Raw genomic sequence first — 20,614 nt, 5'->3', positions numbered from 1 at the left:
GCACTCCCCGGATCCGCTTTAAACCGAGCGGCGACAGCGGACCTCAGTTTCTCAGAGTGGACCCTCTCAGCTTCGCGATACCGCCCCCAATCTCAGTGTCGGTACGGAGCCGCCAGGCCGGGACAGAGACGGAGAGAGAGCCCTCGGCCATGGAAGCGCTCGGACCCGGTGAGAAGAGGCGCTGGCAGGCCCGGCAGGGCAGGAGCGGGGGGCCCGGGTCGCTCGCTCACTGGGGGCCGGGGATTGCGAGGCCTCCGCGGGCGATCGGGAAGACGGAAGGAAGAGCGAGGTCGGGAGGTTAACCACACGGCACGGGGTGTTGCCTGCAGGGCTCTGTCCCTCACGGAGGGCTGGTGTCCGGTGTGGCCGTGTGCCGCAGCCCCGGGTCGCGCTTGGAGCGAAACGTCAGGAGCGCCTTTCCGCGTCTTCCGCGTCTGTTGTTGTTGTCGTGCTCAGCCTGCGGGCTGCGGCGGGTCCGAGAGCGAAGGCGGCGGAGCTTCGTGTCGGTTTGCGAGAGCGGATTTCAGCTTCTCTGTCCGTCTGGTTTCGTCCACCACGGTGGAGCCCGGAGCCTCGGTCCCTGTGCTTGCAGCTGTCCCGGAGCTCTGCGTGATCCAGCTGTCGGGTGTCTGTCGCTCGCTGCCGGCCGGAGCGGTGGCACAGTCCGGTCTCTCTGCTCGCTGACCAGCACGTTTACGGCGTCTTTGCGGTGTCTGTATCGGGATGTGCAGCCTCACCGAAGCCCGAGTGGGGTTTAAACTACGGGAAAGTGCGGTTTATGTGCCTCTGCGTGGAATAATCCTCTTATTGATGTATGTAGAAATCCCCGATAATGTTAGGAAGAATTTTAAAAGTAGTTTACCTAATATATGTATCAATAAGTACGAAAGTGATTTAATAGCTTAAGTGTTTTAAATTGTTGTTTAACTCAAAGCTATTGTACCTTTTAAAATAAGTTATCCGGGGTAAAAAATGCTTCCCACATGGGAATTGTGGTACATAAAAGGGCAGTGGCTGGGATTCTGGTGTCCTGCAAATGTGTACAGTCGGTGTTTTTTCAGGATTTGCTTGTAATTCATAAGAAGGGCACTATCTGTGGACTAGTAACCCCTTGTCTTCTGGAGTAAAGATTCTTTCCTGGGCCAGGCAATGGAAGTATTATTATTATTCCTGTATATAGCAGACCCCTTCATTCAGTGTGAATGGCAAACTGGAAAGTTTACTTGTTAATACGAGGAACAGTCGTGCAGCTGCGTGTCCAGTCTGCTCCTCTCCTGACGGGCGAAGGCAGCCGTAGGGGTGAAACTGCACAGGCTCTGGGGATGCAGGGTGGTAACTTATGCACCTACTGGGTGCTTACAGCTTGTCTGCAGTGATTAAATGCAGTTGGTACGTTGCATTACTATTTTGAGAATTAAGCCCTTGTAGTTCAGTCCCCATGTCTGTATAGCATGCATCATCACAATGGGTCTTGGAGAGCTGGGGTGCTGCATCGCCCTGTAGACACAGAACAGCAGCAGCCCCCTTACGCAGCAGAGCAGGGGCAGAGAGAAACTGGGAACCAGTGGGGAGGTTAGGTTGTCTGAGCCCAGTTTGGGATTAACACCCTTACAGACAGCCTCGGGACCCATGTAGATTTTGGCTTAACTCTTGCTGAAGGGAGGGCACCTCATGCAAAGGTGATGAGGGGCTGAGGGGAAAGGGAGGCTGGCGCCTGGGATCTGGTAGAGAAGAGATGCATGGGGTCTGCTGGAAGAAGAGCATCGAGTCCAGGAGGAGGTGAAAGGCATATAAATAGTGAACATGAGAAACTCTGCGTCCTTCGCGTTGAGTGTGAAAGACCATGACAGGAGGTGAGGACCTGGGGAATGAGTGTAGAGAGGAGAGCGGAGACCCAGGACAGAATCCCAGGATCCACAGGGAGCGCACCGGTGGACAGAGCGAGTCCAGCCAGGGCTGTAGATCCCCACGGATCCGCAGGGAGCTCTCTGACCCGCCTGGACATGCCTTGATTTACAGGTTCATAGGACAGGGCTAGGCTGCTCTGTGTAGCCTTATTCTATGACCTGTGCGGTGTTGCTGCTGAGCTCTTGATATCCTCAGACATCCTGCAGCTCTTTCACTCTCGGTGTTGTCTTTTCCTTGTGGCAGGCAGGGCCTCTGTCCTGTCGCAAATTCGTCATTAATCCCATCTGCCTTGCAGGTGTTCTTAAACCCCTCTTTCCAGTCTGATTATTGACTGATCACTGCCAAGACATTGACTCCTCAGTGCAAAACACCTGTTCCCACCAGTACCTTCACACAGGTACATTCACGTGCTTTGATGGATATGTTGTTAAAAATCCATAAATGATGTTTTTCACTCATGAGCTGTGATAACATTAGGTTGGTGCTGTATTTATGAATAGAATGCTTTTGAAAGTTAAGGATGAAGTGTTCTAACCCTTCATGAACACAGTCTGAAGTGTCTTGCTTCTGTGCTGCTTTGCTGGCTGTTCTGTTCTTGATTGATTCTTCCACCTCTTGATTTGCACATCAAACTGGCCAAGTATTGAGTTGGATAATAGGGGATGGGAATACGTTTGGCCCAGTTTGAGTCCTGCTTCCACAGAATTATCATTTGAATGTTATCACGTCTAGAGTTTTCTGTACTGTAACCTTCTGTAGATTATACACCAGCATTGTAAATGACAAAGCGCTGCTCAACTACCACCCGAGAGCAGGGAGATGCTGCTGTAAGAGAGGTGAAAGTGTGGAAGAGCCAGGAGGCAGAGGAGCTGCCTCTCTGCCCGTCCGTTCAGGGAAACCAGACCCTGGATCATTCAGGGCAGCTGGGGCCCAGAGTATCAGGCCAGGTGGCCTTTGACCTGTAGATTGTTACAGTAAGACCAGGACCGCAGGTTAGCAATGTGGCTTCTTCCGGTGTTCGTCTGCCTTAGTTAAGGGTAAAGAACTGATTTTTTTCTACTTTGGGCAAACTGCCCATTGGACCCCTTTTCGAACGAAGACGCTGACCTGTTTCCTCTCTTCTAGATGGGTGGAATGGCCTCCTCTTGTTTGTAACGTTTCAAGTGATCTTAGTCTGGAGTCTTTGTGCAAACAGTCAGTCGGTGCTGCATCTCCTCTTGGGCCGGGTCTCCCTCCCTGTGTAATCCAGAGTGTGAGTCCAGGCCCATCTGCTCGGGCTGTTCCTCGCCCCACAGATGCGCCAGGCCCTTTGTCTGGGTTGTCTTGCAGGGGGTGGGCTAGTGGTGTGTGCTGTGGGAATTATTATTCAGTAATTGGGCGCTATTGTTCAGTAATTAGGCCAGTCCTTTGCGTGGTCTGGAGAGCAGTCTCTCTCTTTGTTTTCAATACTGGGGGACCCCCTTCCTGTTATACAGATGGAGTCTCTGTGTTTAGCACCCTTAGCTTCTGAACATTATGGAGAACACTAGTGTGGTTCACTCACTCTTCGGGTCTGCTGTCTTACTGCTTGTTCCAGAATTGACTTTCTGATGCAGGTGGAGTTAGTACAGTGTGGCTTTAGCGTGCCAGTTTATTTGTGTTTATGTTATGCCTTTCTTTCCAGTGGCTCTCAAAGCGCCTGATATATAGAAGGGGTTCCACTTCATCCATCAGTGAAGTGCAGCCCCACCTGGGTGACAGCAGACAGGGGAACTTCAGTGAGGCCAGCTGTAAATCTCAGATTGGAATTTAGTTAGGGTAAGGGGTTAACTCCCCCGCTCTTATCAACAGTACTACTATAGGATCTTTAATGATAGTCAAGATTGATCAAAGCATCTGAAGGGAATTAAACGGAGGTTTTGGTTCTAGAGGGAAGGGTGCCACCTACTTGTCCCTATTGGTGCAGCTAAGCAGCAGGTGTGACCAGGCCCGGCTTTGCTTGGCTTTTGAGGTCTGGCTATGAGGTGGCAGCAGTGCTGAACTGCAGGCCCATGTTTCAGAGTGTCGGGCTCTCATTGTATGATGGTTTGAGTCCTATGAAGTTTTGTGTACTCCTGGATCTCGCATATAGATGCATTTTAAAGGCTGGATGTCCTCTGCTTGTTTCTTTCAAGAACGTTTGCAAAGAAAGATGTTCAGTTTTAATACCAGAATGTTTGAATTTTTTCAGGCCCACCTCCAACCTCCCTGTTCCAGCCTCCTCGGCGGCCCGGCCTGGGCACGGTGGGGAAGCCCATCCGCCTGCTGGCCAACCACTTCCAGGTGCAGATCCCCAAAATCGATGTCTACCACTATGAGGTGGAGATCAAGCCAGAGAAACGACCTCGCCGTGTCAACAGGTATGGAGAGATCTGCACGTGCAGCTGCCCATTTCTGTATCGGACACCTTTGCAGGGCAAATTTGTTTTAGCAGTAGAAAGAAATGATCTGACTGTTCGTGTGGAAGTTTGTGAGGCCCGTCTGTCTCTCGGTGGTGTTCTGTCTTGCTCTGGTCACTGTTCCTCACCTCTCCTGGCTGTGTGTGCGCAGGGAGGTGGTGGACACCATGGTGCGGCACTTCAAGATGCAGATTTTTGGGGACCGCCAGCCTGGCTACGATGGCAAGAGGAACATGTACACGGCCCACCCCCTGCCCATTGGCAGAGACCGGGTGAGTCTGTGCTCCTGAACTTTGCCGGCTTCAGCCTCCGTGTCCTGCAGCACTGCGGGGGCTGGCTCTTACCCTGGCATCTGCCCGTCTCTCCGCCTGCAGGTGGACCTGGAGGTGACACTGCCCGGCGAGGGGAAGGACCAGACCTTCAAGGTGTCCCTGCAGTGGGTGTCGGTGGTCAGCCTGCAGATGCTGCTGGAGGCGCTGTCGGGCCACCTCAACGAGGTGCCTGAGGACTCTGTCCAGGCGCTTGACGTCATCACCCGGCACCTGCCCTCCATGAGGTAAAGCCCTCCCCAAGTCCTCCATTTGCACCCCGCAGTCCTGCACCTTGCCGGGCTGTTTCTGATCCTGCAACAGTGCGGTTTACAACACTTGATACCTTCCCCTCCTCTCCCCTGCGCAGGTACACCCCGGTGGGGCGCTCTTTCTTCTCTCCCCCCGAGGGGTACTACCACCCCCTGGGCGGGGGGCGCGAGGTGTGGTTCGGGTTCCACCAGTCTGTGAGGCCGGCCATGTGGAATATGATGCTCAACATTGACGGTGAGGGGCTGATATGCGTGGCAGCACTTCTGCTCATGTCCACCTGTCCTCTGTTGCCCTTGTGCTTCTGAGTCTCTCTGGTAAAGCAGTGCAGTACATTCTGTCAGTACTTGTAGTTCCACCGCTAGAAGGTTGTAGAAACTCTCCTAACTGAAGTAGCTTCAGATTCTGAAGGTATTTAATTACAAGAATGGTTTTATCGTGGCCCTGTGTGAGCCTGTGGGATGGGTCTGTTACTCTCAGGCCAGATCGCAAGCAGGCGAAGCAGGGGGCTGGTGACGCTGTCAGGCTGAGTGCTGCAAGCACCTTACCTGACCACTTGAGCTCACGTGAGGCGGCATTATCTCTAAGACTGGAATTAGCCACGTTTAATACAGCTTGTTTGGTTCTCTAGTTATTTTCAGTTAGTGACAGAAGACGATTGTAAGCGTAGTTGATGAAAGTGAGATGCCTCTGGACAGCCAGGTGTAATGTCGCTCACGGGACGGCTGCAGGCAGATTGATGGGATGAACTGGTCTGTCCAAATGTCGGTCTTTCCACACATTTGCCTTCGACAATTCCAAGACTGGTTTGAAGAGGCTAAAGCCGTCTTCTCTCTTGTCTTCTAGTGTCTGCGACGGCATTCTATCGCGCTCAGCCAGTCATCGAATTCATGTGTGAAGTGCTGGACATCCAGAACATCAACGAGCAGACCAAGCCGCTGACCGACTCTCAGCGTGTCAAGTTCACCAAGGAGATCCGCGGTGAGCTGGGGGGGAGGCCAGCCTCTTCGGTCACACAGCCCCTCTCTCTTCCTGTGTACACTGCCACGACCAGCAGCATCGAAAACCTTTTCTGATTCCCAATAGCAGTAGATTTACCGTTTCATGGGGTGTCACTATGGTAATCATTGTAGTGTCAAAAACAGTTGCACTGAAACAATTTGAGTCCCTAGATTTTTTTTAATATGTGTTTTGCAATATATGTCAAAATATGTTTTGGCTGGGTTCTAAACAGTTTTACAAACGGTAAATATTAAGCAGTATTAATTTAGTAGTAGAAATAGACGTTTTACACTTGATATCAACGTCTGCTTGTGGATGACAATCCACTGAATCAAGCACCTTGACATCGTGCCTCAGGTACACAATGCTGGGTTGTGTTCTGTGTCCCTGTCAGATTTGAGAGTTAATAGAGATTGTAGGTGAGAATCTGTGTATTGGATATCGAGAAGTGATCTAAAGAAAGAAGAAATCTGTTCACCCTAAAGCAAAAATAGATCTTCATTGCAGAATTTAATCTGTTTACAAAACATCACATTCTAGAAACAATTTCCACTGAATGTGATAGTTAGTAAGCTGAACTTTGAACTCTTCAAATCGGGGAAACGCCGTCCCTTGAACCTGCTTCAGAATTGGCTGGACGACTCCAAAATGTGAATACAGTAGACTTGCGCTATATGAAGAATATTTTTATTTGTGTATTTAATTTGTGTATATGTGGTTGGCGACGAAAAAATAAAATGATGCATCAAGAATCAAACAATGCAGGAGATTTTTCACATTCAGGCCGGGTGTGGCACACATCTGAGCTCCGCCCTGGGGACCAGTTACAGAGCCCACGCCTCTTTACTGCGAAGCATCTCCCTCAACATGGCCCGTAGACTGCAAACCAGTACGAAGGGGAAAGGCACTTTTCTTGACTTGCCTGATTGGGAGTTAAAAATGGGGATTTTGAACAAGTGAAGGGGTGGGGAGACGGAGATGAGATCACTTTATTTGCCACATACAATTTCTTGTATTAAGAATTTCTTTTTTCGCATACCCCAACTTGCTCTTCGTGAGACAGTCAGGGAGAGAAGCTGGGGGTCGGAGCGCAGGGTCAGGCATTTATACGGCGCCCCTGGAGCAGCTGGGGTGAAGGGCCTTGCTCAGGGGCCCAACGGAGTAGGATTACTCTGCCGGCTGTGGGATACAAATCGGTAACCTTCCAGCCACAGGCGCAGATCCTGAGCCACAGAGCCTCCGCTCTGCCCCTGGTTGGCAAGAGCGAATCTTTGATTCGTGCAATCGGAGACGGAGAGAAGGCTGTTCATGAGAGCTTTGCGTCTGCTTTGTTCCCTGCATTTTATTACGTTTTATTAAATCTGTTTTGTAGAATGTACAGCTGTTACTGCTTTCATAATACTTTAAGCTACATGCACATACTAATACACTTACAACTGATGTTTTGATTATACATGATTTTGGGTATACCCGCTATGCCAGTGTAAAATGTGAGTCTACTGTAGTTCTCGATTGTCGGCTGTAATTTAGATCTTGATGGGTCCTCTGTCTGTGTGCAGGGCTGAAGGTGGAGGTGACGCACTGCGGTCAGATGAAGAGGAAATATCGTGTCTGCAATGTCACACGCCGCCCTGCCAGCCACCAAACGTAAGAGCATGTTTTTCTGGGTGTTGGTGGTATCTCTGTGCCCTAGTCTTCAGGGTTTAATACTCCAGGGAGATAGTGAACAAGACAAGTCAGCACAGTACTAGTACTGGAGGATGTATTTGTGCTCTTGACTTGTAGGGGGCAGGAGATGGTTGATCTAATTTTTTTTAGAGCAACTCCTAAAATGATAAAGTAGCACTGAGCTGCATCCAGCTCCAGATGTTCAGCTAGTCCAGACCTCCCAGGCTGTCGGACCACTGGCTTGCTGTGGTGGGGTTTGGATTGTGAAATTCATTCGTTCATATGCAATTTCCAACCTTGGGGTTGTGTCTTAATTTGAGTTTGTGAAAAAAAAAGTCATGTTTCTGGGCACGCAGCACTTGAATAGTAAATGATGCAATTTATTTAAAGTTAATAATCTTGCAGTTCAGCTTTTATTGCCACTGACCCAGAGTTTCTGCCCTTTTTTGTATACCATTAAAAAAAAAAAACTTGGGGTGGAGTAAAGGTGATTGGTACTCCTTGGATGAAGGATGTTTTGAGTTGGAAGTAGTGTTTAAACATGATTTTGTTTAAAAGTTTTGCCTTTACCATCCAAAATTCAAAAGGTCAGTAACAGTAAACGTGTCTCTAATTGATCAAATAAGTCATGCACAATGTGCTTTGAAACCTGGGAACTTGTAGCTTTCGTTTTCACAGATGCCTAAGAGGCCAAGATATAGCCCGAGCACAATCAGTGTGTTGATTTTTTCCATTGTTGTGGAGAGTGATGTGGAGAGTGATGTGCAGATGCTATTATACTTTGAGAAGGTGTTTCTGGTTCCTCGGTAGGTACTGGGAGCTCGTACACGCCGTGCACATGACTTGCTAGTGGCGCCTCTTGGACTGGTGCAATTTCAGGTTCTCGGTACATTTCATTCATGGCACTGTGTCCTCTCCAGGTTCCCCCTGCAGCTGGAGAATGGCCAGGCCATGGAGTGCACTGTGGCCCAGTACTTCAAGCAGAAGTACAGCCTGCAGCTAAAGTACCCTCACCTGCCCTGCCTGCAGGTGGGGCAGGAGCAGAAACACACCTATCTGCCCCTGGAGGTAAGACTTGGCTGGAGTCCCACATTCCACTTTTTTTTTTCCCCACAAGCCATGGCTTCAGGGCTTCCATGCTGATGCACATTGTGACTACTGCCTCCTCCAATCAGGAGATATGATCTGACTTGATAGTGTACAGTCGTGATGTTCATGTGATGAACCCAGTTTAGGGAAGGAGGTTATTCCAGGTGTACTCACTGTACTGGACTAGAAAATGTGAATTTATCCTGGAACTATCAACAGAGTCTTGCTCTGAGTGCTGCACCCTCTGGGGACAGGCAGTGACCCTCTTGTGCCCCACAGGTGTGTAACATCGTGGCGGGGCAGCGCTGCATCAAGAAACTGACGGATAACCAGACCTCCACCATGATCAAAGCCACAGCGCGCTCTGCGCCTGACAGGCAGGAGGAGATCAGCCGGCTGGTGAGTGGCTCTCTGTAGCAGGAGATGGGCGCTCATGGAGCAACTCGGAACATCTCATGGACGTGACTCCTCGCTGTTCTTGAAGAGCACTGCCCTTTATAATGTGACTAGTGGAAAAGATCTAAATTTCTGTCATTTCTTAGTACGTTTAGTGTTCTTTGCGAGGCTTCAGTTGCCTCAGATGAGCATGGAGGTGAGTGGCGAGAGAGACGACCCTGGACTGTCAGGGACACGTGTGTCTCTCTCCTAGTGTGGCCTTTTCCCTTTCGCAGGTCAAAAGCAACAGCATGGTGGGTGGTCCTGACCCCTACCTGAAGGAGTTTGGCATCGTGGTCCACAACGACATGACGGAGGTGACTGGGCGGGTCCTCCCAGCGCCCATGCTGCAGTATGGGGGCCGGGTGAGTACAGACACTGGGAGGGACTGTGGCAGGGTGAGTACTGGGGCACAGGGCAGGGTGAGTACGGGCCGGGCGGCCGCGGGGGGAGTGATTGCCTCATACAGAGATGGAAGTTGGACCCAGAGCGTTTCAGGTGTTACAAGCTGCGGGATGTCAGGAACAGTGTTGACTTTAAGCAAGCAAACTATTCGCTATATAACTCCATATATAGAGGTCAGATAATGTGTAATGAGGCAGCAAGCATTTCCAGGCACGAAACAGGTGTTGACCCGTGTACAGGAGGCAGCAGCTAGTCAGACCTGAATTGCACGGCTCCGACTGCTGTTTGCTGGAGTCTGACTCCCTTCGCTGGAGAGGCTGAGTGAGTGGGACATGGCGCCGGGACCCTGAGACTCTGCTGTTGGCTCCACAGCTGAAATGTGTGTGAAGGCTGGTTTTGGAGTGGGAGCTGGGGGCCTCCCCGCTCCTCGTACAGCTGGAGTTGAGGGGACTGTGCTTGGAGTCCTGCTGCGCTTGTGAGACTGTGTGCTGCTGGTGGGGGGTGGGGGGTGGGGTTGTTTCTCCAGGGGATGGGGAGGGGGGGGGCATGCAAGTGCAGATGTGAAATGTGCATGGGGTCTTGTCTTGTTGGGGTGTCCATTCATGAAGTGAGCGACTGGGGCTCTTGTTCAGTTGCAGCCTGAGCTAGAGGTCAGGCCTGTCTAGTCCGGGCTGTCCCAGCACCACAGCAATTCAGAAAGGAAACCCAGACTTGCAAACATCCGGTACATTTCAGGTTTTTACAGAAATTGCAGGCTGCGGTTAAGCAAGGTGTTTAAAAGCACAATAGAACTCTACACTCCATTATTGTTCATTATGAAGAATAAGAAGCATTTAATAACCAGAAACTTGAGCTGGTTTATAAGCGAGAAGCCTGCAGCTAACAGACCTGGAGTGGCTCACAGTGCTGTGTGCTGGGAACTGTGATGCTGCCCTTGAAGCGGAACACGAGGTGCTGTCGGGTTGCAGTGCAACAGAGGACAGTCTCTTTCCCTACTTTGCCCTAAAAAGGGCCACTAAAAGAGGAGTGACTTTTTCCTCAGAATAAAACCGTGGCCACGCCGAACCAGGGCGTGTGGGACATGAGGGGGAAGCAGTTCTATGCCGGGATCGAGATCAAGGTGTGGGCTGTCGCCTGCTTCGCGCCCCAGAAACAGTGTCGGGAGGACCTGCTGAAGTGAGTGCCTGCGGACCGACCGGCACCCCTCCCCTCGTCGCTGACTCCGCGGCCTCGTTTCCGCAGACTGCTTTCACAGCAAGCGGGTTTTCGGGGTGCAGGCAAACTTGCAGAACCATATTTACCCGTTTGAATGTTCCTGAGCACTTAAATGGATCTCAGGTCTTGACATCTCATGATTGTTTTTTCTGATCGGGGAGTAGCAAGGGAGGCTGACCACGTTTTATTAAAATGGGAGTATGCAAACCACTTTATGACTCAGCCAAGCTATAGATTACAGTTACAATGTTGCATAGAGCAAGCAGAGGTCTAGTATTGTGAAGATGCCTGTTCCACGTTTTGTCAAAGCTAAAACATTCCTTCATGCCGGTTAGGAGTTTCACAGACCAGCTGCGCAAGATCTCGAAGGACGCGGGGATGCCCATCCAGGGCCAGCCGTGCTTCTGTAAATACGCGCAGGGCGCAGACAGCGTGGAGCCCATGTTTAAGCACTTGAAGATGTCCTATGTGGGGCTGCAGCTTATTGTTGTCATCCTGCCAGGAAAGACGCCAGTCTACGGTGAGCAAGAAGGCAGTCTGTTTCGCAGTCCCTCTCTCGCTCAAGTGGTAACAAATTCTAAAGTTATTACAGACCAGTAAATTAGTTATTTAACATGCAAGGAAACAATTGGAACTAGACATAACCTACATGGTGATAGGAATCCAGGGCATAGTCAGTATGGCTTTACAAGTGGTTGGTCCTGAGCCTGGACTGTGCCAATCCATTACAATTTGTAGGTTGTTCTAAATTACACTTAATTTAACACTTAAAATTGTTGTTAAACAACTATTTCAGGCCTTTAAAATTTGAAGGATTAGCAGGTAGGAGATGCTTGGTAAACGGTAATCCATCGCATATCCTCCCTGAGCATTTATCCACATGGCACTACTTGACCTCCATACCCAATTTTATGTGCAAAAGGAAGGCAGTTTGGCTGTCGGAAAGTAAAGGAAGTGTGATTATGATTGTGGAGGAAAGAAAGCTGGAGATGCAGAGGAAAACGGGGCTGAAAGCAACTTTGAAATTGGAAAGAATACCAAGCCTGCTTCACAGAGGCTACTTCAAGGTGTATGTGTCTGGTGCAGTGTTCGTGACTATTCGCTGCCTCTGTCTTCAGCGGAGGTGAAGCGGGTGGGAGACACTCTGCTGGGAATGGCCACCCAGTGTGTCCAGGTGAAGAACGTGGTGAAGACCTCCCCTCAGACCCTCTCCAACCTCTGCCTCAAAATCAACGCCAAGCTGGGCGGCATCAACAACGTGCTGGTGCCCCATCAGCGGTGAGTGGTTGGGGTTCATGGTTCAAGGGGAGGGAGAGGGAGAGGTGTTTTCTGTAGAGCCCTGCAGTTCTTGGCAGACTTTGTGAGGATGCTCAACATACAAACTCTGCTCTACAGACTACAGATCAGTCTAGACTCTCCCAGCTGCCAGGCTACAGCTCTGCAGCAAATCAACTGTGTAAACACTTTGCTCACTTCAGAATGTGGGTGCTTTGAGCGTTGATAAACTGAACCCGGCCTGTCCTCACCTCTTAGCAGTCAGTAAGTCTGTACTGACCTGGGCTTTTTCCTCCTCTTCCTCAGCCCCTCCGTGTTCCAGCAGCCGGTGATCTTCCTCGGGGCGGACGTGACGCACCCCCCTGCGGGAGACGGGAAGAAGCCCTCCATCGCGGCGGTGGTGGGCAGCATGGACGGGCACCCCAGCCGCTACTGCGCCACAGTGCGTGTGCAGACCTCGCGGCAGGACCTGGCGCAGGAGCAGCTCTTCAGCCAGGAGGTCATCCAGGATCTCACCAACATGGTGCGCGAGCTGCTCATCCAGTTCTACAAGTCCACGCGCTTCAAGCCCACCCGGATCATCTACTACCGCGGCGGCGTTTCCGAGGGGCAGATGAAGCAGGTGGGTGGAGTGTGCTTGCCCCTGCTCATAAACAAACACACTCTTCCCCCTGAACTCGGGATCGGTACATCCTGGATTCATCTGTGTAGAAACAAATTCAGACTCCCCACTGTCTTCTGATTCTCTTTGTGACGGGGATAACGATTGCTTACTGGAAAGAGTCGTTTTCTTAATTAGTCCTGAATTATTCCTGTCTCTTATGCAACAGTGCAGTTGGATTTGGCCATGAAAACCGAGCAACAGTAAGAAAAATTAGAAAGGCGAATGTCTGTATTAACGGAGTTTCAATGATCTGGCAGGTTCCTGCTGGGGGAGGTGCTTCTTCTTGAAAGTGGCGAACACTTGGGGGACTCTGGTTCTGGAGCGCCACAGTCCGGAAGGATCTCCCAGCCGTTTCTGAAAACTTGAAACAATGTAGCTTTGGCCACTTAAGCAGAGGATTCAAATTTGAAAAATGTCAAAGTTTGGAAATTATTTTAATGCAAAACACCAATATGTGTGGCTCTTAAGGACAATGGCCAACTTCCCTATTTAATTGACGTAATTAACTTACAAAATTCATCAAGTTACAGGTTCAGACTATTTACAGATTGATTTAGGGTGACCTGTAAAATCTTCTGGACTGCAGCTCTTCAAAAGCTGAGCGCTGCCAGGCTAATATCGGCTTCTGCTCTGTGGACAGGTGGCGTGGCCAGAGCTCATCGCCATTCGAAAAGCCTGCATCAGCCTGGAGGAGGACTACCGGCCTGGCATCACCTACATCGTGGTGCAGAAACGCCACCATACCAGACTCTTCTGTGCTGACAAGGCAGAGCGCGTGAGTGTCACTTGTCACTCTCTGAGGGCCCCCCCTCAGACTGGTCCTGTCTCTGTATTCTGAGTTTCTTAAACTAATCCAACTGGACTCTAGACCTTTTTCTCCAGGTCCTGTCATTGTTCTGTAAAGACTTCTAATGAAATTGGCAGTATATTTTAAAACGTCAAAGAATAATGAGCAAGTAATTAATTGAGGTCATATCAAGGAATACAAAGTGGGCAATCCTTGAAAGATTTTGGGAGTCTCAGAACCCCAATTTACAACTTGTTGCTTTTATATTCTTAGATAAGAAAAATCTCAGCTCTTGCTTTGTGTTTTCTCTGGCTCTTCTGGTAGGTGGGGAAGAGTGGGAATGTCCCAGCAGGCACCACGGTGGACAGCACGATCACCCATCCATCCGAGTTTGACTTCTACCTGTGCAGCCACGCCGGTATTCAGGTGAGCCACGGATGCCGCACTCTCCGGAGCGGCAGGTGTCCTGCTCTGTTCCAGTGTTGGAATAGCAGTACCTTGGGTTTGGGACTCGCTGTGCTGAGCAGTTTGGGCCCTTCACACGGTTGTACAAACTGTCCTCATGGGGCAAAAAGGCAAGTATGTTAGAATTGGCTGTTTTCAGAACTCGGAAAGACTGGATGGGTTTCGGGCTGGGCGGTTTTCCCTCTCGGTGGCGACTGGTGTGCTAGCCTCTCCTCTCTTTTCCCCGCAGGGCACCAGCCGCCCCTCCCACTACCACGTCCTGTGGGATGACAACTGCTTCACTGCCGACGAGCTCCAGCTGCTCACCTACCAGCTGTGCCACACCTATGTGCGCTGCACGCGCTCCGTCTCCATCCCTGCGCCCGCCTACTACGCGCGGCTGGTGGCGTTCCGCGCCCGCTACCACCTGGTGGACAAGGACCATGACAGGTGAGAGCAGGTGGGGGGTTGGGCTTCTGGAGTGCAGAATAGCCAATGATTGTGGGAATATTTCACCTGATCTCCCTTGGTTTGGCAACATTGCACATTAGACTGTAATGCTCAAGGGTTTGAGTTTGTAGTTGGGAAGTTCAGTATTAAAGGGGGTCTGTAGCACTATTTTTATATTTCAGAGTTAGAAAGAATTGACATTGAGTGTGTTTGAAATCACAATGGAAGAAAAATGAACACAGTAACATGTAAAACCTCCAATTTACATTACAAAATAGACAATTTCCATGTATGTTCAGCACCATGTTCTGCGATTCAGAATGAGGCAACCAAACTCCCTAAGACACTGAGCAAGCAGTCTCGTGAACACATCGCTTTTAATTCAATAGAGACGTTGCTCTTGATTTTGAGATGGTTTGCTGACAAGTACAGCTTATCTCTGCATGCAGATTGCACTGGAACATTTGTGCGGTGAAATGTCTGCTGCACAATCTGTACTTATTCGCTCGTACATCACGTTGAATTAGTCATTACAGTAACTAGTGAGCAGGAAGGGCTGCTTCCATCTTGCGGTTTGTGGGAGCTCTCGCTCCTTATGAGAGCAGCGGTTTGTGACAATATGGCAACTTACAGTACTTGTACAAAGTTCATGATTTTGTTTTTAATTTGGAATTGGGAAAATTTGGCGATACTGTCATTTAATATATTTTGTTACCAAGATTTAATAACCGGTCTGAGAAACTGGGACTGCAGCTCCCCTTTAAATCAGATTAGTCCCTTCTGACACCAGCTTGAGAACAAGGAAATTGTGGATTTTTTAACTTGCAGTAAATAAGTCAGGTAATACTTAGAACTACTTAAAACTGAGCAGTACTGGGAGTTGAGAAATGGGTCAAAGTTTAACAAGTACATATTAAGCTAACACACATGATGATAATACAGATATTTACAGACTATGAGTTGGGATCGACTTCCTGGGCTTGAACCAGTTTTCAACCCTCAAGCTCAGTAACTCAAATTGACAAACGCAGTTACATTCAGAAGAAAGATTGCTTTCATAAAGTAATGCTCTATACTTCGGCCTCCTCATAAACAGTTGCTGCCTTTGAACCCTTTACAAGAATGCATCATGATGCAAAAAGTGACAAGCTGATGAGGGAACGCAAACATGCTGCTCATTTCTGAAAATATAGAGCTGTGTGGCTGCCTCCTTTATAGGAGGATACAGTGTTCTTCACAGAACAGATGAAGAGCTGGAATGTGCTCTCACCAGCGTCCGACCACTCCTATGCCTCTCATTTGTGGTCAGTCATTTTAAGTAGTAGGGTTGGTTGCTGTGATCCATAAAGGGTCCAGTCTTGAAAGTTGGATCTGGTGTCTCCTTTCAATTGGGGTCAATTTATCTGATGGAAAAACCCCTGATCTGTGAAGGTTCCCTGACCATCGTATCCAAACTTCTGTCTGACGTGGGCGTCACGGGGGATAAGTGGAAACCAGGTGCACATCTGCACCCAGCACGTTGTTTTGTTAAATAGTGGTTCATGAGTCAGGAGGTGGGTCTGCTAGCGGTGGTCTGACGAGGGTCCTGGGAGCTGGTGCTGCTAACCGATCTCTCTCCCCCTGCAGTGCGGAGGGCAGCCACGTGTCTGGGCAGAGCAACGGCCGGGACCCCCAGGCCCTGGCCAAGGCCGTGCAGATCCACTATGACACCCAGCACACCATGTACTTCGCCTGAGCCGAGCCCCGCCTGGCGGCACGCGCTCTCTCTCTGTCTCTCTCCTCTTCCTCTTTCTCAGCACCAAAGCGGTTCTGAAGCCAAGAGGCCCGGCTGTCTGTTGAGTCGAAATTGCCGGGCCAATTCGGACCGCTCTCACCAGCAATCCAGGATTCCCAGACGCACTGAGACACCAGGTTCTGATGCACAGAAACACATTGAGCCATTTTTTTCTTAAATATATTTTTTTTATATATATATACTGATCTTGGTCAGGTCAGAAGCACTAGAGAGAACTGATCTTTTACTTCACCGCTAACAAGGAGTTTGTGTATTTTTACCTCAAAGGCGCAGAAGCCACAGTCCCGAGTTTTTAAGCAAGGGTTTTGCATGGGTGGTTTGTGTTAATTGCAGATTTTAAAACGCTGAATTATTTTTATCATGTTTTAGCTCTTTCCTTTTTTTGTCTTGATTTTTAAACGAGGTGACTTTGGTGTCAAAACTCTTTTCCTGTGCTGTGCTGTTCGTCTGAGTGTGTGTCTGCGCGAGTGTCTGTATGTGTGTATTTCAAAATAGACGCATTTGATTAAAATTTCCATGGCAGGCCACAGAATTGTAAAGGGAAATTAAGGAGTTAACTGCTGTAAATGCCTCAGATTTTTTTTATATATACATATATATAAAGAGATATAAATAGACGATTTTACAGGCTTTTTGAAGCCAGTTGTTGTGTGTAGCAGTGTCCGTGTTCTGGCCCGTGTTTAGTGTGGGAGGGTGGAGAGTTTATTCGGGGTTGGGTTGGGGGAGGGGGGTGTCCTATGTCTTAGCTCTCAGGCCGGCCAAACAAGGCAGGTTTGTATACCAGCCTGGACACACTGCCCTGCCAGCTGCTTTTTGAAGAACCTGCAAGAACCACGCGCTCTGCCACCAGGGGGCGCTCTGCCATGGCCTGCTCTGCATGTGCTGGGCTTCAGGGGCTTCACCTGCGCAGGGTTCTCTTACAGCTCATTCCAGAGCAGCTCCCTGGACTGACAGGGGCGCTTGTGCTTTGGATGTTTATGCATTTATAAAGACAAATACATTTGTAAGAGTTTAATATAAAAGTTTTGTGAGTATCCTAACTGTTGTTAGTTTAGGTTTTTGGTAGTGTTTTTTTCCTAATCCTGTCAGCTTCCTATCTGACACAGAGAGTGTAGGAGTATTTGGCTAAAGTGGCTGATGAGGTGGTTCAGAGTAGTAGGGGGTATTTTAGAGCTCTGTTTGTCGTGCAGTGGATAATTTGCTTTAAGCCGCCTGTCTGAACTCGTTGTGGATGCAAAGCTCCGTTTGTGTTGTACGTTCCCGCAATGCAGTGTTGTCAAAGGGGGTGTCCTGTTGGATTGGGGGTTCACCTGGTGCCAGCTCCTCTACACTCTCAGCAGCCCCAGCCAGCTGTTGGCTCCTGACCCTTACAGGCAGCTTCTCTTAGAGAGCGGAGCTACTGGAGGAATTTCAGTGCTTGTCCCTCACCTTTCCCGCCCTTAAAGACTCACCAACCCAGCCACAGTAGCAGCTCAGGGTGGCGAAGGGAGGGGGTGCAGCTGGGCAGGCCAGGTGGAGTGCGGCTGTTTGGGGGAGCAGTTTTCTCTGCCAGCTATTCTCTCCGTGACCCGATTGAAGTCCGACACTGACCAGTACCTTCACACCGCCTCCTCTTCCTCTGGTCCGAGATGTCTGCTGCAGTGCTGAAACCGGGCTGCCTGTCAGGAGCTGTGTTGGCAGCTGGCTGTGGCTGAGCTTCGGGGTCACGGGAACCGGCGGGGAGCAGGGATGTGTGTCTGGGCTTGACCCCGAGGATAAGGACAATCGGAGCTGTAGAACAGGGGGGCGAGTGTAGGGGGTGACAGTAGAATTACTGAAGTATTTATATAAATGTTTGTGTATAAAATAAAACGTATACTTAAGGTGGCTATTAAGATTTTATGAAATCATAGCATCCAGTGATAAAGCTAAAGCACTGCCTCCGAGCCCATGAGGGAGCGGGCGACGCGGGCGCACACGGCTCGCCAGGCGCGAGCCCAGTTCAGACCATTTTGTATTAAACCACCTTTGAAGCAGCAGGTTTGCTATGAATGTGTTTGGGCTCGCGCCTGCCGGGGGTGTGTGCGTGTGTTGGGGGGGGGGGGGGGTGAGCGGGGTACATATGCAATAAAAAGTCGCCCACTGGATGGGAATTGGACTGGGCCGCTGAGCCCCTCTGGGGTCCCCATGACGGGCAGGTGGGCGAAGCTCCAAGAAAAGATGGCTGACCCCAATGCTGGGCAAGTGTCTCTGCAAAGCTTTCTCTCCAGGTGGACGTTCAGCAGCTTGGGGGGGGTTTCGGCTTCGCTGCCCCGAGTGGGTAAGCGGTGTGGATTCGAGCACCGTGTTACTGGGTGGGAGGGGGGGCTCTTAAGGGCAATGCGACAGTAACTCCAGTTTTACAGACTATCATTGCAAAGCAATACCATAAAGTCAATATTTGAGAAATTAAAGATCCAACGTTTCCCTCCGGAGATGTGGCTGTTGATCTGATCCCTCTAGATGTTTGTGTTTTAAGTACTTGTTTTTGCTTGTATCAATCAGTGGGGAAATGTGCATTTGTAGGAGTAGCTGTTAAGCTTTTCTAAGAACAATCTTGACTCGCTCGCATGCATGCCAGAATCTTGTTGTAAAACTGTTTAGAGAATTTTTAATAAAATGAATCAGTTTTGTAAATGTTAATTATAGTCAGACTGTTTTAGGATAGCAATACATGACTCTGCCAGACTCCCACGCCCGTCAGAAGTGGGAGCCCAGCCAGTGGTTGCAGAGCAGTCGGCCTCAGTCCCAGAATCCACATTAAAACGAGGTACTTCACACAGTGGAACAGGCTGCGGCCTTCAGAAAGGCTGCTCTACCCCGAGGACGGACCCACTGCTCTTCACACCCTGTGGCTTGTGCTTCCACAGCAGCTGGGCTCAGTGGTGCCCCCTGCAGGCCCTCCCAGAACTGAACTGGCTCCTCCTGGGTCTGCTGCTGGGGATACAGCTTACAGGTTTTTTTAAAGCTGTATTTTTTCTCCCCCTCCCCCCCCACCATTGCACCCCAGATTTTAAGAGAGTGGGTTTGAGAATTTCCTCTTTGATCTTAAGATTTGTTTGCTACAACTTATGAAATGTTTCATTGTAATTTAAGTTGTACTTATCCTGATGTTTAGCTCTGTACTGTTCCATAGTGTTCCGAGCTGTGCCGGTGGCTGTCCGATAGCAATACGAGGTACTCCGTCTGACCTGCTGGGGGAGGGGCCAGGGTCAGCCCTGCCCACTTCCGCTAGGGTGCCCACACAATTGCTGCATTGCTATGTGACTTTTCTTTGATTTTGTTTTTGTTTTTTTTAGCCTGCAGGGAATATTTGTGTTTATGTGGAAAGTAATAAATTGGTATTTTATGCCTAATTCTCTTGATGATCTTTTGTTTTTTTAATGTGCCCTCCCTCGAAATGGATCAGACCCTGTTCTTGCCTGTGTGCTGCATGTTGCTCCGAGCTCCATGTGCCTCAAACTCCAGCAACACGCTTCAGATCTCCAGTGCTCCTTACGCCGTGAACGAATGAGCGGGGTGGTGTCAAAGCTGTTAATGGAGATGTGAAAGGCTTTCAGTTTATGCAGTGTTTCGTACCAAACTGTTATGATACTGTGTCCATCTCCTAGCTTTAGCTTGCTGGATTGAGAGACTGCTGCAGGACCCTTCCTTTTTGAAGTGAGCATCTTTCACAGTAGTGATACAGCTGACAACACCCGGCATCAAAGGGAGCGACGGTGTCGCTGCAAGTCTCTGCACAGGCAGGAGGTCGATGTGGGTCAGAAGTGCTGTTGGCCAGGCCATGACATGACAGGGCTGTCCTGCGGCCCGGGCCTGTGCTCTGCAGCACTGCTGGAGGAGGAAACTGTACTACCAGCTCTCCTGTTACTGTGTGACTGTGCAGCAGTTAGACTACCTGTAAGTGGGGAAGAAATTCTTTCTCTGTTTTGTGTATTTAATAAAAATAAGATGCATTTAAAAACCTTTTCAAGTCCTTGCGGGAAGGGAGTTGTATAGCTATGTTGTTGAGAAGATTTATATCCTTCCCTTTTCTAACAGCTTCTCCAAATTCAGGGTCACAGGGGAGCTGGAGCCTAACCTGTAAGCACAGGGCAGGGTACAGCCTGGACAGGACGACGGCCCATCACAGGACACACACTCACACACTCGCAACAGGACACACTCACTCACTCACTATCTCTCCAGGGCCAGTTTTCCCAGAAGACATTTACCTCACCAACATGCCTCCAGGTGAGAATATTCGCTTTACGTGAAAGTCGTAAATAAACTTGGTGTGAATTTATCCGTGATGACACATCAGTGGGTGTCCCTATGCGCAAGCACTTTCTGACAGGGTGCAAAGTGCTTAAATGTAAACATGAAACTTACCCAGCAAACACACATACTTTCAACCCTGCTTTCATGGACTAGTTTTTTGAAACTTGTTCAATTTTAAAAATGTCAGTCTGCCTGAGCTCTGCT

The 20,614-nt window shown here is 49.6% G+C and overlaps 1 protein-coding gene across 2 annotated transcripts; it reads left to right on the top strand.

Annotated features, from left to right (window-relative positions):
• Positions 1 to 5: 5 nt before the first annotated feature.
• ago4 (argonaute RISC component 4) lies at positions 6 to 19,506 on the top strand. 2 transcript variants are annotated; one of them, XM_006631197.3, is made up of 18 exons: positions 6 to 168; positions 4,118 to 4,286; positions 4,477 to 4,597; positions 4,700 to 4,881; positions 5,004 to 5,140; positions 5,750 to 5,884; positions 7,465 to 7,552; positions 8,494 to 8,641; positions 8,942 to 9,061; positions 9,334 to 9,462; positions 10,545 to 10,678; positions 11,053 to 11,237; positions 11,836 to 11,995; positions 12,299 to 12,614; positions 13,297 to 13,431; positions 13,768 to 13,869; positions 14,138 to 14,337; positions 15,964 to 19,506. In XM_006631197.3, the coding sequence occupies exons 1-18, from the start codon at positions 150 to 152 to the stop codon at positions 16,070 to 16,072; spliced, it is 2,589 nt and encodes an 862-aa protein (XP_006631260.1). In that variant the 5' UTR covers positions 6 to 149; the 3' UTR covers positions 16,073 to 19,506. The 2 variants fall into 2 exon arrangements, with proteins under 2 accessions (XP_006631260.1, XP_015203998.1); XM_015348512.2 differs by having other exon boundaries at positions 9,334 to 9,495.
• Positions 19,507 to 20,614: the final 1,108 nt, after the last annotated feature.

This window comes from Lepisosteus oculatus, chromosome 11, assembly GCF_040954835.1.
Source record: "Lepisosteus oculatus isolate fLepOcu1 chromosome 11, fLepOcu1.hap2, whole genome shotgun sequence".
Classification (NCBI taxonomy): Eukaryota; Metazoa; Chordata; class Actinopteri; order Semionotiformes; family Lepisosteidae; genus Lepisosteus; species Lepisosteus oculatus.
The sequence above is the reverse complement of the archived record's forward strand: the minus strand, read 5'-3'. Positions and strand labels throughout refer to the sequence as shown.